The sequence below is a fragment of the Microtus pennsylvanicus genome, chromosome 11 (genome assembly GCF_037038515.1).
Source record: "Microtus pennsylvanicus isolate mMicPen1 chromosome 11, mMicPen1.hap1, whole genome shotgun sequence".
In the NCBI taxonomy this organism is placed as follows: Eukaryota; Metazoa; Chordata; class Mammalia; order Rodentia; family Cricetidae; genus Microtus; species Microtus pennsylvanicus.
The window spans coordinates 56,408,419-56,426,941 of NC_134589.1; the positions used below are offsets into that span (position 1 = coordinate 56,408,419).

At 42.7% G+C, this 18,523-nt stretch overlaps 1 protein-coding gene across 2 annotated transcripts in view; it reads left to right on the forward strand.

The window, feature by feature from the left end:
- Positions 1 to 18,523, forward strand: part of Myocd (myocardin) — a 92,473-nt gene that overhangs the window by 21,182 nt on the left and 52,768 nt on the right. For both annotated transcript variants that reach the window (XM_075992148.1, XM_075992149.1), the window contains exon 2: positions 15,058 to 15,123. In XM_075992148.1, coding sequence (XP_075848263.1) covers positions 15,058 to 15,123 — 66 coding nt within the window. The remainder of the gene's footprint in view (positions 1 to 15,057; positions 15,124 to 18,523) is intronic.

The window sequence follows — 18,523 nt, forward strand, 5'->3', positions numbered from 1 at the left end:
TTGATTCTTTTAAAGCCCAAGTTCTATTCATGATGGGACATATTTACAGTCTTGGCTACTCTAGAGGCTGAGGCAGGAGGATTGATTGAGTCCAATACATTAGGACCAGTTAGGCTATGTACGACTACAAACTCCAATTTTGTTTTTGAAAATTGCTATCCACTCCCTGTTGGGGGGAGACAGCTCACGATGGGAGTGAAAGTGTGGTCTCACAGCCCAGTCAACCAGCACCCTTGGTCTGTCTCCCAGTTCCCTCCTAGGTGGGATTTGGTGTGTTCCTCATTGGACACATCTCAATTTCTATTAAGCACACACACACACACACACACACACACACACACACACACCTTGTTGTTACAATTAAATGTTAAAACTTTCTACCTATCCCGGTTTCCTCCCCTCCTCCTGTTCATCTTTCCTGGTCTTGCTTTTCCTTTTCCCTCCCTCTGTAAATCCTTCAAGATTTATAACTAACTTAGACTCAGATCACATCACACTGATGCTCATCTACCTGCGATTTGGACATATTTGAGGCTTCCTTCTGCCGATTCATTATCAGAAATGAAATAGGCTACTTGCTATTGTTTGATCCCTGAGATCTTGTTACTGCTAGAAACGGTCCCCAAAATGGCTTAGGACATCTAAAGTATGACTGTGTAACTGCAGTGGGGAAAGGGAGGTCCAGCCTAACCCAAAGGAGACTGCCACACTCTAGTGTATAGTATATATCTACATCAGATATAAAGTCAGCTTGCCATCAAACAAAACTAAATATTAAGGTCAGAATATGAAGAAAGAAAAGAAGGTTGAGGGCATAGACATTAGAATTATATGATTTATTTGATATCTAAAAATGGAATTAATGTTTGAAAATTGAACCTTTGGTAACACTATACTAAAATTAATTCCAGACACACTGAAAGTGAAATGCAGAAACAAAACCTTAAAAAAAATGTAAGATTAGAGAGAGGGCTCAATCAGTAAAGCGGATGGCCCAGATGCATGAGGACCTGAGTGTAGATCCCCAGCACCCATGTAAAAGCTGCCATGAATAGCAGTGTTCACTTGCTATCCTAGAGCTGGGGAGGCTGAGACGGGAGGATCTCTAGGGTTCAATAACCAGCCAGCCTACTTGAATTGGTGATCTCAAATTCATTGAGAAAACTTGTCTTAAAAAATAAGGCAGGGAGTAATAGAGAAACACATCTGAATTTGACATCTGACCTCCTCTACATGTATATAAATAAACATTGACATATGTACTATACAGACATACAAATAAACACACATATAAACACACATACAAACACACACCAGAAATGGAGATCTCTCTGAGTCTATAGAAAATGTAGAAAACATCAAAGAATTTCTTAATTTTTAAAAGGCTTATTGTATGCCTTACATGTATGGGTGCCCACAGAGGTCTGAGGAGGGCATTAAATCCCCTGGAGCAGGAGTTACAGGAAATTGTGAACTGCCCTGTATGGGTGCTGGAAACTGTCTTGTGTGGGTGCTGGGAACTGGACGCAAGTCCTCTGAAAGCAGCTGGTGCTTTAGGTGCTGAGTCATCTCTCCAGTCCTTCATAAAAGATTTTTTTAAAGAACTGGATATAGAAATGTTAAATGCCCCCAAATCATCACAAATAAAATTGAAAGACAAACTAGAAACAAAGGAAAATTTACAATACAGATGACTATGCTTAACTGTGCTTTAAATATAAATAGCTTTCCCAAATCCATACAAACATATTCCCCAAAGAATATTTAGCCAAGAATGTTATTGGGCAATTTGCCAAAACTGAAAAAAAATACTCATGATTTAAAGATACACAAAAATATATTTGATTCATTAAAATCACTTCAATAGGATATCACTTTTGCTTATCAGGTTAGCAAAGCCATTTTTCATTCCCAGCATCCTCTGTGACAATAGAATGATACATCTTTACTTATTAGAAAAAAAGTAAACCTATTATAACAGAGACTAGAATTGGTGTACAAAGAATTGGTGTCTAAGTCGTCATTAAAAACATTTGCATCCACACAAGAAGCAACACAATGTTATAGGTTAAAAAGTAGGGCACTAAGTATTTTGCAAACACATCTTAGGTGGAGCTGTAGCTCAGGGATAGAGCCATTGCTAAGCATGCTGGAAGCCCTGGCTTCCACCTGCAGGACCAACTAACAGCTCTATGTTCATACACAGTGGTTTCTTTTATTTATAAATTTATACACTTATGTGTGCAAGGTGCTAGGGATGGAGCATGTTAGGCAAGTACCCAACCACTGAGATACCCGACCACTAAGCTACCCAATCACTGAGCTCCACCCCTTACTAATACTTCTATTTCTGTATCTGTCTGTCCCTCAAAGCTTATTCTCACTTAACCCCAAACCTACCAAACACTATTCTCCAAGAAGGGAACCAGGGACATTAGGGCTTTGGTCAGGGTCAAAGGTATGCTGGAGAAATGTTGATAGGGTCACACCTCACCTCTTCCTTCAGTGTAGTTGCGGCTGGGGTCCAATGAGGCAGGGAGCTGTTTAAAGCCATTATAGCAAGAACAGCTTCCAGAGACGACCATGGTGTATTCCTAATGAGCCATCGCCCTCGAGAGCATCATATTTATTTGAGACATAGCCTCCTCCTTCTGTCAGCCAGGTAACAGACTCAAGCCCATTGTTTGACTTTGGGTAACAATCTTTCTCTGTTGATAGCAAGTGGAAAGTTTTCTGTTCCTTCGCTGTTCCCTAGCAATGTGACATTTTCAAACAGTAGCACAGAACTCTTTAAATAGCCAAGCTCCATTTCCACTCTACCGTGACTCAGTAACAGCCACAGGATTCTTCTCAAACTTTCCTAAAAATGTCATCTTTGGGCTGGGCTCAAGAAGAACATTTCAGCCGTGGAAGCACATTTTCCACTCTGTCAGGAATGAGGGAGCGCATGGGCTTGGAACAGAAAGTGTTTTGCAATCCTCAGAAAAGCAACACTTCTCACCAAGGCCATAGCAACCGCTCTGTGTAATGAATGCTGTCACAGCCTGATCACTCGGGGGCCTTGTTGTTCGATCACTCAGTGGCCTTGGGTTCTTATCAGCGACTCTACAGGGACCATCACCTGGGGACTCCACAGAGAACGGCACCCTCTATGACTGCTGCCGTGCGGACCCTGTAGGCAGTGATTCTGAGCCAAGTGTTGCAATACTGAGTCAAGCGGGGCAGGTGGCATGAAATTTGCCAGATGTTCTAGGGGCACCTAATTCTGTATTTAAAAAGAGCCCCCCAGGCCCTGCCCCCACATGGGGAGCTACAGTAAGACACAAACTGTGGGGCTGGAAAGATCTCTGCTTCTGCAGAAAACATCAGGGCGGTGGAATTCAGCTCCCAGGATCCACACCCTCCAGGGTTCTCTCCCTCTTAAGGCCCCTGAGGGTGGGGTGCACCTACATACTTGTAGGCATTCAAAGAAACATATAAAGTAAAATAAACCTTTAAAAGATTTACATACATACAAAGTGTAATGTAGTCACAGTTAATGTCTTGTCATCAAAATAATTCTATTTGAAATTTGCACCCATGAGGCCAAATTTAAATGTCCCAAAGCTCCCTTGGAATCCGTCCTTTCTGAACTTCCACAGCCTCAGCTGAGCTGTTGGTAATCTCTGGGGCTCGGGAGCTCTGCTGTGGGGTGATAATGCCCATTCCCACATACTGGTGACTGGAGGACTCCGAGGAGGAGGTCATTTGTATCGAACCTCTTTCTCCAAAACTGACGTCCTCACGTTCTTGATGATGACCAGTCCCTTTAATAAAGTTCCTTATGAGAAATGATCAGAAATGACCAACATCAGAAAGATAGGAAGAAGAAAATCTGGATGGGAGCCCCTTCTCTCCACCCACCTTCCGTCTTCCCAGCCCTTTATGTGAGGCCAGGTTACCAGTGCCTTCAGTTCCTGCTTCTTAGAAAGGTGTGTCTTCCTGGGCACAGTAGCCCTTGGCAAGGCCCCTAAGAGGCAGGCTTCTTTTGGAAGATCTGCCTTTGTTTCCCCACTGTGGCCCACGGTGTCTGTTCGTCAGATGTCCTAACCTGAAACAACCAGGGAGTTTTTATTCTGTAGCCACTTTTTTTTTGGTTTTTCGAGACAGGGTTTCTCTGTGGCTTTGGAGCCTGTCCTGGAACTAGCTCTTGTAGACCAGGCTGGATTCGAACTCACAGAGATCCGCCTGTCTCTGCCTCCCGAGTGCTGAGATTAAAGGCATGCGCCACCATCGCCCGGCTCTGTAGCCACTTTTTGTTTTGCTTTTTGAGACAAGGTCTCTCTCACAAGGCTGGCCTCAAACTCTCAATCCTCCTGCCTCAGACCTGTGAGTGCTGGTGTACAAAAATATGCTACCATATCGGTGAAGGCATGTCATTACCGTAAGGGTATTTGATAACCTTGAGTTCAGGAAAAGGTTACCTGGTGGGCCCCGCCCCAATCCTCCTTTTACTATTAATCGCGTTGCTATGAAGATGATGAGAATGTGAATACTCGGCCCAAGCTAGAGGAGCAGAGACAGTGTCCGCCTGCCACCCCTCTGCCTGTGTACCGCTGTGCTGCTTTCCTTTGGCAACAGCACTGGGCGCATAGAAGAGGGAGATGTTTCTATGACAGGGAAAACGCCATGATGTCCATCGCTCCTAATATTTCTCTCTGGAGAGAGAAAGATCTCAAGAGACAGCACAATGGCACTTGTCCTTTTTCCTGGGCACAGGCAAGTGTCGTCTCTTGGGTCACAAGTTCAAGCTTTTGCAGACATTCTCACTTTCATGCAGGACTCGGATCCCCCAGTCCCGTTCCCAGAGGCATGCCGGTGTTTAGTCTGACCGATCTGATCTATGTGGCCTGCAGGGATACATGCAACACTTAATTGCCATCCAACAGGAAGGACTTAGGTCTCTTTGATGTAGAACTGTTAAAGACACAAGGCTCCTCTCCTTTGGGAGTACTCCTCTTGTGGTGCTAATACCTGCCACTCTTTCCTGGAGTTCATTTGGAAACATTCTTATGAAGTACTTCTCAAAAAAAAAAAGTTTAGGGGAAGCATATTATTATGAGATTCTTCCTACCAGACATGAGATCTATCCCACTTGTCTGGGATAATCTATTAATAACTACTGCAGCCCTGAGACAAGATTGCTAGAGAGATATAGCGAGCCTCTGGACTCCGGTTCTGATGGTGATGCGGAAGTAGATAGCGGTATCACCCACTGGCACAGGAGTGGGGGGCATGGCGTCACCATGAAGCTGCAGAGCTCTGCATAGGCCAACTGAAGCAGACACGTGAAAGGATGGAGCCACTGAGGTCTGACCTGCCAGCCTTGCTAAATCTGGAGAAGAAGCTACACAAGACCAGAGAGATTGCCCTGGCAAGCTCATCCTGGGCATTGCTCTAGGCTGGAGACGTGGAGCAGCGAGCTGCCAGTTCTTAACCTTTGGAGGACGGAAGAACTTCAGTGGCTCAGTGAGAAAAAACCAGCAAGGACCAGGCACATAACTACAGTGGGAAGAAAATCAGAAGCACCTTTAGAGTACCTGTCACTTGAAGATTTCAGATGTCGCATCTCCTGTGACTGAATCACTCAACTTCTAGATTCATTTCTATAAATTCTTTAAAGCCCTAGAAAAAAAGCATGGTCAATGCACAAGACCCAGATTTTAACCCCCAGCACCACCAAAACTGAAAAGGGAGTGGGCAGAAACATAATTCCAAAGCATGCTCGCTCCTGTTTCTGCTGGTAAACGTTGGGAATTTTCTTTGCAATAGTCATTCAGAAATCTAGAAACACTGATTGTGCACAGAATGCAGCAACTGAAATTCCTCTCCTTTTGTTAGTTTTATTGTTAAAATTATTCATTTTCCTGGTAGTTTTTTCTTATTCTAACTAGAAATTTTCATACTAAGGGTTTAAAAAGGTGAGATGCCGTGATGAAAATCATTACTTTGTGTGCCAAACTAAATCTAAAAAACACAAGAAACAATTACAGAACATAAGAGCTTGGAAATGAACTACATATCCTGCGGTGGCTATTCAGCAACTCAGATGATAGCCAGAACAGAAACGAAGAAGGAAACATGCTGTCACTAGTACAGTAGTGTATTTTAAAGGGTTTTAAATAATATGAGAAAACACTGTGATAGCTAAGTAATAAAAAGCAGTTCATGCAGGAGAACTCATGATGCTTACCACATTTATCACATAAAGTTTAAAGTCTCACAAATCAGATATTATTATGACATAGCTAAGCTAAAACAATGTCTTAGTCTATGGGATTGTTATTCTATAATATCTGGTAAAATAGGAGCACACCCCCATGGTAGAGGTAGAGGCTGACCTTCTTCAGCGCCTTGACTAGCTGCCTGGCTAGCCCTGGCTGGACCCATCCCCACAGTGGAGTCCTGAGCCCATGACTTCCAGTTATTTGACTGGTTTTGTTGTTGTTGTTGTTATTGTTTTTCTATAGGTTAGTTTCTGTGATTAAGTATTTCTTTGCTTTCCAGTGTAGATGTAGACTTTTCTCTCAATTCTGTTATTTACAGGAAGAACTGTGTGCTTAGCTGACCACCTGGAAACAGAAAATCTTTAGTACTTTTGCTGCTTAGAAAGAGAAGGATTGGTACAAGACATAAATGAACTCTCATTAGAATTAGCTCCTAAAAGCTGATCGTGGCTGGTGTTAAAGTTTTCACAAAGGAAGAAAAGACTGCAAGTCAGTGAACACAGGAAAGCGTTTAGTAAGCATCAGTTGTATGGTTTACCAGCCACACAATTGAATCTGCTGTGATAAATTAGAGATATAGCCTCCATGAGCCTTCCCAACTCCAACTCCATGTGGTAGACTGACACGAGGCAGGGCAAGGCTATATCTGGCAGTATTAGGCTTATGAGGAGATAGACTGATGGGGAAAAAGAGTCAGTATAAGAAATAGAGACTGTGTGAAGGAAAAAATATCAGCCACAAGGAGGAGGAGGCCTGTAGCTCACTGCACAGAGCAATCCTGTGCTAATTGAGCTTTGGGGTAACTCTCTTTATAATATTGTCTGCACACTAGCAGTACTAGCAGTAAGCAACATGCTGGTAACCACTTGAGAAGATTAATTCAGAAGGTCTGAATTAATGATTATTATTGACATTTGAAGATTCTGAAGACTTCCAAAAATCTGATAGAACTCATATGCCCATCAACAGAACTATGTACTTGTGTAACACACACACACACACACACACACACATACACACACACAACTTTATAGTTTTGGAGCATTTACAGAGCTTTCCAAAACCAAATTAAAGAAGGGAAAAAGAAAAGAGCGGGGAATAAAATTATCTTCTATTTAGGGAGATTAAGTTTATCTCTCCAGCTAGCATATTTGAGCCATGACACTAACAACCATGGTCTTATTCACCGTATGCTAACAGTGAACAGTACCTGTCATATAGTAGACAATCGGAAGCTGTTTAGTGGGTCAGTGCTTTTCAGTCTTCATGACAGGTAAAAACCTGCCAACGAGTTTAAACATGAATAGTATCAGCTGTCACACTGTGGCATATTGTAACAGATGCATGCAGTTAATTCACTCTGGGTTCTTTCTTAAGCATCTTTTCTTTGTTCATGATAAGATTTCTTTTTGCTTTTTTTATTGATTTTTATTGAGCTCTACATTTTTCTCTGCTCCCCCCACCCCGCCTCTCCCCTCCCCTTCAACCCTCTCCCAAGGTCCCCATGCCCAATTTACTCAGAGATCTTGTCTTTTCCATGTAGATTAGATTCATATATGTCTCTCCTAGGGTCCTCATTTATCATTATTTTCTTCTTACTGTCTCTTTCCTTGGATAATCTATCCCTATTACTTTAGGAATCCTGTCAAGATGATACCCAAAATCAGTGTCCAAGTCTTCACCTCTGAACTTTTTCAAGCCCCATAAGTGACAGTATGGCAATTGATTTATGATTTACAGGGACCTCCAAAACTCAAATTGTCGTAACTTAAGCTCATCACCCTTTTCAAATTAGTTGGTCAACTCCATGACTCTAATGCACATTCTTAGAATTCTCGAATTTTCAGATTTCTGCATTCGTGGTCTTAAACTTAGAAGGCCTCTGCTCTGTTTGGGAATCTGATGAGGCCATGCCACATTCCCAAGGGAAAACGTATATGCAGCTAGTTCCCACCAAAGTCCATCCCCAAGGGCAAAACGTTTACGCAGCTAGTTCCTTCTATTGAGGAACCTCTGAGTTTCTGCAGCGTCTCGAAGGATCTCGCATTAACAATCTTCAGGGAGAGAAAGGTAGAGTTCTCTCTTTTGTATCAGCAACTTCTGCCACTTCCTCTTCTAGATTTTTCTCGTTTCTATTTTGTTGTTTTCATTGAGTTCAATCTCAGTCAAATATTAATGTTTAGAGAACTGAAACACTTCAAACCTGCTGCTCTTAACAGAGAGTGCTAAATGCTTTTCTTTTTAGGGTAAAAAATCGTGATATTGAAAGACCAAATAATCAAATATTCTTATTTACAACTGTGGAAATGAGTGGAATGTGGAGGTTATTTGATTGAGAACTTAGAAAATAATTTATTCTTTTTAAAAGATGTGTTTATTTGCTTGTGTATATATGTTTGTATGTATGTGTGTGTGTTTGCCTGAGTGTATGTCTGTGTACCACATACATGTAGAAGCCTATAGAAGTCAGAAGAGGGCAGGAGCTCTCCAGGAACTGGAGTTAGAGATGGTTGTAAGCCACCGTCTGGTTCTGGGAACCAAACCCAGGGCTCTTAAAAGAGCAGTAAGTGCTCTTAACGACAAAACTGTCTCTCCAGTTTCCCGAATAATTTATTCTTTTTTAAATTTATTTATTTATTAAAGATTTCTGTCTCTTCCCCTCCACCGCTTCCCATTTCCCTTCCCCTCCCCCGATCAAGTCCCCCTCCTCATCAGCCCAAAGAGCAATCAGGGTTCCCTACCCTGTGGGAAGTCCAAGGACCACCCACCTCCATCCAGGTCTTTGAAGCGAATAATATATTCTTATAGCAACAGTTGAAAAATATCACTACCAAAATTATTTTGGCCTAAAGGTGTTTAGCCATATGCAGAGTGGGTGAGGTTTTGATTTTCAGTGTAATTTATTTAATATATGTTATTCAGAAATTCTGATTATATCAGTTTTGATAAACTGTAGTTTTCAAGAAATTTGTCCACTTACGTGAGTTGCTAAAATAATTGGCATAAATCTTTAATGATAGTTTCTTCTTATCTTTTTAATGTCTATGATGTGCAGTTATATTCCGAAACTTTTTATTTGTAACATAGGTTCATTCATCCTACTTTTCTTCATAGTCTAGATACAAGTGTGTTCATTTTGGAGATCTGCTTTTAGCTTTGCTAGGCTTCTCTACTATGTCTGTTTTCTTTTTTTGAAGATTTCTGCTTGTCTTAGTCACTGTTCTATTGCAGAGAAGAGACACTAAGGGAAAGAACCCCTTAACTCGAAGGCTTTCTTACAGTTTCAGAGGACTATGGCAGGAAGCCTGGCAGCAGGAAGACGCAATGCTAGAGCAGGAGCTGCGACCTTTACATCCTGATCCACAGGCAGCATGCTGGTGTGGGCTTTTGAAAAATAAAAGTCAAAGCCCACTCCCAGTGACACACCTCCTCTAACAAGGCCACACCTCCTAATCATTTCCAAACAGTTCTACCAACTGGGCACTGAGCACCCAAAAATGTGAGCTTATGGGTGCCTGGACTGGCTGTTTTTGTGTGTCAATTTGACACAAGCCAGTGTCATCAGAGAGGAAGGAGCCTCAGTTGAGGAAATGCCTCCATGATATCCAGCTGTAAGGCATTTTCTCGAACAGTGATGAGTGGGGGTGGGGCCAGCCTCAGTGGTGGGTGGGGCCATCTCTGGGCTGGTGGTCCTGGGTTCTATAAGAAAGCAGGTTGAACAAACCAGGGAGAGCGAGCTAGTAAGCAGTGCCCCTCTGTGGCCTCTGTATTAGCTCCTGCTTCTAGGATTCTGCTCTCTGTGAGTTCCTATCCTGACTTCCTTCAATAATGAACAATGTGGAAGTGTGAGCCAAATAAACCCTTTCCTCCCTGCTTTGCTTTTAGGTCATGGTATTCATCTCAGCAATATGAACCCTAAGACAGGGTCATTTTTATTAAAACCATCACACTGCTTCAATCTCTGGTAACATTTATTTATCATTTGGGACACGCTCCTTTTCTGTCTTCTTAAGGTGGAATCTTGGGTCGCTAATCTTAAGCCTTTCTTCTTTTCCCATATGAGCATATAGAGTTGAACTTCTCTCTGACCATGGTGGCTGCTGTTCTCCAGAAACTACTTCCTCTGCTCATTGTCATTCAGGCCAAAGGACTTTTAATTTCCCCTGTGCTTTCTTCTTTGGCTCCTGAATTATTTAAAGGACATAGTCAAATATTTTTCTCAGCAACATATAGCTCCTGATTTCTAAATAATTCCAGTCTAATCAGAGAACACGCCCTGAGTGAGCTAAGCCCTTCTGATGTTGGTAGGGTTTGTTGTCTGCAGTTGTTGGGGGCAGGGCTCTGCGACTAAGCCAAGAAACAAGTCAGTTAAGATAAGGCTGCACATACTGTTCAACTCCTCTGAGTTGCTGGGGACTTTTGTTTTTTCATTTAGATTAATCAAACGTTGAGAGAGGACACACTCATGTTGTCCGTGTACAATTGCAATATCTTACTAGTGATTGTCCATTTTTTTAATTCTAAAATGCCACATTAAAAAACCATTTCTTCATTTATTTTGTATGCGTGTGTGCCACGGTGCGCATGTGGAGGATAGAACAATTTGCTGGAGTCCTTTTGTGTCTTATAATGGAACTCAGATGGGAAGGCTGGGTGACAGGAATCTTGTCCTGCTGTGCCATCTCACCTGCCTCTAAAATGCCTTTGGCATCAAGCAAGCTCTTTGACTCGAAGTCCATTTTGTGTGATATTCTTACCATCGCTCAGGTTTTTTTGACACTTTTTTAAAAAAAAAAACAGAAGCCAAAAATCTTTATTTTCAATTTGTTTTTATCTAATACAACATCCCTAATTATTTGTTCACAGCAAAATTACCTCATTTATTTTTATTTTTCAATTTTTTTAGGCTTATCCTTTTTTATTATTAAATTTATTTATTTATTAAAGATTTCTGCCTCCTCCCCACCACCGCCTCCCATTTCCCTCCCCCTCCCCCAATCAAGTCCCCCTCCCTTGTCAGCCCAAAGAGCAATCAGGGTTCCCTGCCCTGTGGGAAGTCCAAGGACCACCCACCTCCATCCAGGTCTAGTAAAGTGAGCATCCCAACTGCCTAGGCTCCCACAAAGCCAGTATGTGCAGTAGGATCAAAAACCCATTGCCATTGTTCTTGGGTTCTCAGTAGTCCTCATTGTCCGCTATGTTCAGCGAGTCCGGTTTTATCCCAGGCTTTTTCAGACCCGGGCCAGCTGGCCTTGGTGAGTTCCCAATAGAACATCCCCATTGTCTCAGTGTGTGGGTGCACCCCTCGCGGTCCTGAGTTCCTTGCTCGTGCTCTCTCTCCTTCTGCTTCTGATTTGGACCTTGAGATTTCAGTCCGGTGCTCCAATGTGGGTCTCTGTCTCTGTCTCCTTTCATCGCCTGATGAAAGTTAATATTCAGACACTTTTTGAGTGGCAAGTCGTTTTCAATTCATTTTAATCCGAATCTTTATAATAAGATAGGAAATACTGACTTAACTAACATTCCTTTAAGACCCATTCTGAACATGTCTTCCTAGCAAATTTCATTCTGATGACTGATTCAGTGAGGCCTAAAGCTTCCACTCACTGTATTATTTGGTTTCTAGTTTCTCTTTTTCCCAAAGTTTCTTTTCTTTCTTCCTTTGGGTTATTTTGGTAATTTAGCATTCCCTTGCTTGTTTGTTTATTAGGTTTTTTTTTTTGAGACAGGGTTTCTCTATGTAGCCCTGATTGTCCTAATACTCACTCTGTAGACCAGGCTGACCTCAAATTTGGAGATCAGCTTACCTCTGCCTCCCAAGTGCTAGGATTAAAGGTGTGTGCCACCACCCAGCAAGAATGTGTAGCCCAGACTGGTCTTGAACTCATGATCCTCATTCCTCTTCCTCCTTCAGCAAATCCTACTGGTGTGTACCACCACGACTGAACCAGCCAGCATTCCTTTTTATTGGCTGTTAAAGGTGTATTTCTGTTTTGGGAAGGGGTGCTCTGGGGTTTATAATATGTATTATTAGCTTTTATCATTGAAGTCATACCACTGTGTGAATATTATAGAAAGTATGTAGTCAATAACCCGTTTTAGTAAAACGTATTGTTGCAAGTACCTGAGATAATCATCATATAAACAAGAAAGATTGTCTTGTCCCGGTCCATGATCCAGCTGCTCTGTTGCTTTGGGCCTGCAGAAAGCAGTCCAGCATGACAGGAGCATGCAGCAGAGAAGGAAATACATCTCGAACAGCAGAAAGAACGAGAGAAGGGGTCAGGACCCAGTGTTTCATCCAAGGGCACACCCCTAGTGACCCAGCTTCCTTACTGGGCTCTAAATAGTCCTTCCCTTCCCGAGCACTTAGGCCACAGACCAAGCCTTGGCCGTGAGGACCTTTGTGGGAAGCTCAAGACCCAAGGAGAGCAGGTCTGTTACCCTACAGCCATCTTGCCTGCACTGCATCCATGTCCCTCGGGAACGCCAGCAGGCGGTGCTCAGTCTTCCTCCCAATAGACACGTTTTTAAATTAATAAGAAAGGAATAAATCTTAAATGTTTTCTAGATAGTGTTGCTCATATCCTTATTTCTGAATACCCAAGTTTCCTTTCAGCATTAGTTTCCATGTTCTTGAAACAGCGTGAGCTGGCAGCTGGTGTCATCATTTTCCTTACCCCGAACATCACCTGACTCCACCTTCATCCCTGCAGGGCGCATCTGTGCGGGCTGAGAGCTTCAGGGTTCATTTTGATCTTCCATCTTCCCAGAGTTCTGATGAGAAGCCTGTGGCTATTCAAGCTGACATTACCTCCCTGGTCATGCTGTTTAGCCAGCGTTTCGTCTGCTGTGCGTCCTTTGGCAGTCTTAATTCCTCAGAGGCAGATGTTTGGATATTGTTTTATAAACCCCCGAGAATCTGCTCACTTAATTCCATCTGTTTTCCTCCTTCAGTTTGATGGGCCTCTGAGACGATTCAGCCCTTTGTCATTTACAGACCTAGCAAACCCATTTTCCACGAAAGAGTGTTTTCCAGACCATTCTACAGATAGGTTTGCAGTATTCCCATTTCGTTTCTCTGTGTGTGTTGTGGTTTGATTGTCCATCCTTTCGTTGATTTTGATCATTGCTTCTTTGACTTTATTGAGCATGGCTGAAAAATCACTCCCTTTAAATCCTCATCTGGTAATTCCAACCATAGGTAATCCCAACCCAAGACCAAAACGTGGGTTTATTTTATTTGGTCGCTTCCACTTAGCATGTGTTCCAATGACTTGTTTCTTTGTGTGTAATCTTAAATTGTTCCCCAGACATTGGACAAGCCATATACTATATAACCCCAAAGTCTGTCACAATCCTCTGGAAATAACAGATTTTTCTCTGTTTATCATAGTAGACAATCCACCGAGACGTAAACCAAGCTGACTCTCGTCCTTGTGTCTAGAGTCTGTCCCATGGAAACAATAGGAATCAGTGTGACACTGGGGGATCCTGATGAGCTAGGGGCCTTCGCTCCTAACTGCCCTCTTGCTTGAGCCTCTCATCTCACTCTGGCAGTTGACAGGACTCAGCAGAACACCGGTCCCTGATGCTTCTGACCAGGAGTTTGAGCTTTGATTTGCTTCCGGAGTTCTAGGTGTCTCTGTCACTTTTCTCACTGCGGGCGTCTTCAAGCCTAAGCTTCCAAAGTCGGAACTTCACGTCATTTCTCCAAGCTTCGGTGTTCTCTGCAATCTGCTTCTTCAGGGTGTGTGTGTGTGTGGTTTGTTCAGCGTTTTCTGTTTTTAATCAGTGGCAGAGTTGGTTTAACCTCTGAATCTACAAGTTTAAATGAGCCCTTCCACTCCACAGTGTTTACATCAGGTATTTGGTGACAGTAATGGAGGTTGACTAATGTACGTTCTTATTCCCAACAACTGAAGCCAAGGATCGGGATGGGAAAACCAGAATCTTCCTGAGAAAGTAGAATATTCATGAAGGGAAAGCTGTATTTCCAAAGGCAAAATGTGTTTGAGGGAGAGGAAAAAAATTGTAAATATTCTACTCACATTTTTACAATCCTGTACTATTCAGTGTTAACATTTTATAGGTACATGTTTTATGCATGATCTTTGTGTTATGAATATCTAATGCATGTACATAATATAATGTTTGGATAATTTATAGTTTTTTTCCTAAGAGAGGCATAAATCCGATAACCTTTAAATTCCCATAAGAATCCCAGACTAGTTCTAGCATCTAACGATAGCATAGCTGACAGGCCCTTGCTAAGCTCTGTGAATACATTTGCTTTATTGGGTTTCATAGCAATGCTGACAGGTGGGTGTGGCTCCTATAACAAATGAGAAATCCGAGATCCAGGAGAGTCAGCAGTGTGCCCAGGTGTACACTAAGGGGTGGCGATGGGATCTGGGCTCCAGCGGGTCCTCCTTCGCAGCTGATGTTTTCTTCGCTTTGTCTCCCGTTTGGAGTCGCAGGCTACCACCCAGCTAGCACGGGGTCCCATCCATCACAGAAAACAGTGTAGTAGAGAGGGTGAAACACCGTGTGGAGAAATAACAGTCTCTTCAAAGGAGCCCAGTCTTCTAGCTGCCGTAGACTCGCAGCCCTGCGAGCCTCCTGCTCCTCTCAAGCTTCTCTCTGTGTCTGCCTCAGAAATAACAATGTACTTCACCATCTTGTTCAAAGCTGTTCTGGACCTTAAACCGGAAGGGCTAGGAAAGTGTGATGAAACATGTGACTGTGGTTCTTCTGTCCCAACTCACACACTCGTGCTTCCTTTTCCAAGTCTTACAGTTACGGCTTCAACAGCGAAGGACCCAGGAGCAGCTGGCTAACCAAGGCTTGATACCACGTGAGTACCCGCCGCTTTTCCTCATCCCCTCAGAGCTGTGATATCCAGGAGACAAAAAGACCCTAAAGATCAGCTAGTCTCAGGCAATGTATCTCTCAGCGGAGATCCCCAGGAATCTGAATCCGAGGACATCTAGGCTGTGGATGTTTTGTCTCCTACGCTTGCCTATATAGAGGCTGTTCCTAAGACTCCAATATAGTAGATTTACTCCCAGGTAAACTCAGTGGATGGTGGGCGTCTCTGGCTCTTCAGCTATTTGAACCCACAATTAATTAAATATTGTCAAGCATTTCCTTTGTAGAAGACTCAGTAGCAATACTGTTCTAGCATGAATACTATAATATTGAACTACTGCCCAAAGTTTGAGTCAAAGAAGGATTATCACAGGTTTTAGAAGATTATTTGAAATTTTCTAACAATTAAAACTAATTCTTGGTTGTCTAGGGGAAGGTGTCCCAGACATGAAATCACAGTTCCAATTCTTCTAGGTCATATTAATTCTCCAAATAAAATACAAAAATCAGTGTTCATAATAACACCTGCAGAAATGTGAATCATTACACAGTACTGGGCTTCCGTGTTTAATATACAGCTCTCAGACTGTATACCCTAGGCAAGACTATGGTGGTTAATATGTATAGGGGCGTATTGAGGCCCGAGGACTGCCCAGAGCTGATAATCTTCAAGCTTTCCCTTTTGTAATTCAAAAGCAGCCCTCATATTAGCTAAGCATCCATACGGTGAACAGCAGGGACCTTTGGAGCAAAACTTCTTTAGAGTATTTTCCTGAGCACAGAAGGGACGGACGGTCCTGTAATCTCAGTACTGACTGCTCCAGCAGCACTGTCCTGCTGGGAAACGGAGACGGCAAGCTCGTGTCTAGTGTTTTCGTCTGCTCAGTCTCCTGAAAGTGAGAAAGATGGAAGGAAGCCAGGGATCTGAGACTGCAAATCTCACGGCCATGTCCTCAGAGGTGTCCCCTCCTCACTTTGGAAGGGCAGATGGCTCACACACACCAGAACCTCTCAGTTCATCCAAGTTCACAACTGATTTAAAACAAAATTCAGCCCACATGCCCAAATGCTGAACCTGGATTTCACAGCCTGCTTTTGGATAAGAATATTTTTGAAGCCTATGGGCATAAATCTGGAAACAAGTGAAAAATAAAAGGTCAAGACAGCGATGACCCCCAAATGTAGTTTAGGTCACGGCTGTCATGTCAGGTGTACAAATGGAGCATCTTTTCCTGTAAAGGAACAGAGTGGAGATGTAATGTTTTCTTCTCCAGAATTTTCAGACTCAAGTAGGGTAGCTATCAATGAAGCATTATTGAAATGCTTAGAGTTTGTGACCAGTCCGCTGCATCATCAAGACATTTTCAGAGCAGGGATGTCCTGCAAAGAATAAAATGTCTTACTCGAAACCCCGCCAAATGATAAAGGTTTGCTCATTAGCCACCTCTCCCCAACCAGAGTTTCTAAGGAAGCGGCTCCTGCCGTGGGAAAGTGTGTGGGTGTCTGGCACACACCGCAGACCCTGTGTGGATGGGCCTGCTCTGCTCAGCTCTCTTCAGGAAGCTAGAGAAAGAACCAGTCTCTGCTCCTGCTGGTGTACCCAGAGTCCTAATAGGAGACTAACTTGACACAGCATACCAAGGGACCATACCTAAAGGCAAATGAGGGTGAGAGGCTCCGAAAAAGCTCAGATTCTCCTGGATTCGGCCTTATTTAACACATTTTATTAACTGTGTACAGAATCCAGAGCCATGCACTGAGAGGCCCACAATAATGACCAAGATGATTCCTGGGAGGAATTCAGAATTCTCGGGGATCTGGCAATGGGTCTAATTCAGTGGGGTCTCGTTGTCTGCCCCAAGAAGACCTTCAACTATTATTTCAATTTTTTAAGAGAAAGAGGAAAGGAAAGGAGAAAAAAATGAAAGGACAAAAAGCTGCAAAGTTCAGCTAATTCTCTGATTTTTTAAAAAAGTTTTCCAGTTGTTTTTTTCTTTTTAAGTTTTTCAGTTTTCTTTTTTTAAGTTTTTCAGGAAGCCATCTACACATTTTCTAGCCAAGGCAGTGCTAATAGTCCTCACACTCCCTGGGCTTCTCCTCAGCTCTCTTAGGAGCCTTGCAGTCTCCTCACTAGAGTGATATTTCTCTTCAGCAGACATCTGAGATACTCACGGTAGTCAAATCCTTATTTCTAGCTAACATGCATGGAGATGAAGCTGAAGGCCTGAGAGAGTTTTCTGATGTCCTAAAGCAGATCCAGCGAGTTCCAGGTCCCTCTCCTATTCACGTGCAAGAACTTACTACATAAAATAAGAGTATTGTAAAATCTCACTTGGCCCATGGTGTGAAATAACTGTAATTCTCTGAAAATTTCACAACTTACTATAAATTGCCTACACACAAAACCATGGCCACATTAGTGATTTATTCTAAATTGTCACATATACGTAGTTAACGGGAAACCACCACTCTTGGGCAGTTGTTTTGTTTCTTTACGTTGGGTTATCTCCAGAGCCTGCAGGAATGCCATTTCTCTCTTCGTGTGATAGAGCAGAGGTCAGAACCCGTGATGTCCAGTGCCCATACAGACCCCCTTTCTACCCGCTAGGCTCAGGCCCCACACAGACCATTTTTCTCAAATGTTCAAAGAAATTGTTTTACATTTGTAAGAACATAAATCATTGTGACCAAAATAGTCAAGGAGAGATGTGGGATGTGACTCGTGGTGCAACACCCACTTTTAGTGCAAAAAAAAACCCCAAAAACAAAAAAAAAACAACCCTGGTTTTGATTCCAATACTGCAGAGACCCACTGGGAAAATGTGGAGGATGGCCCAGTCATTTCAATGAGATGTTTCACTCTGACCAGCTCTGAGGGATCTCACTTTTTCTCAGTGTGATGATAAACTGTGTTTTCTCTTCTCTGACCCCAATGAGCTGAGATGTTCTTTCCAGTTGACTTGTCCACCTCATCCAACAGGGTTCAATTTCCTTCCTTCCTTCTTCATGTAATGTGCAGGCTTTGAGGTTGCTGCTAAGTAACAAACAGTCCACACCAGTAGCAGCAACATTTTTTTCCCAATGCCTCCAATCACTTTAAAATCATTCACTTGTTTTTATGAGTTTGTATGAGCTTATGGTTTTCCCACTTCTGGTGCTTTGAATAAAATTAAATGCACCATTTTTTGATTAGAAGTGAAGACAGATGTCTTCTTAGATTCTTAGGCCAATGTAGAACCTTAGAGCAACTTATGAAAAAAGTTTTCTTTGGACCTGAGTAGGAGGCTGAGCCATATCCTAAGACAGCTTTCACAGTGAATGGTGAAGACCATGCTTTCCAAACAGTCATGAAATCTAAAGCTTTATTGTTTGAATTATATCTCAGA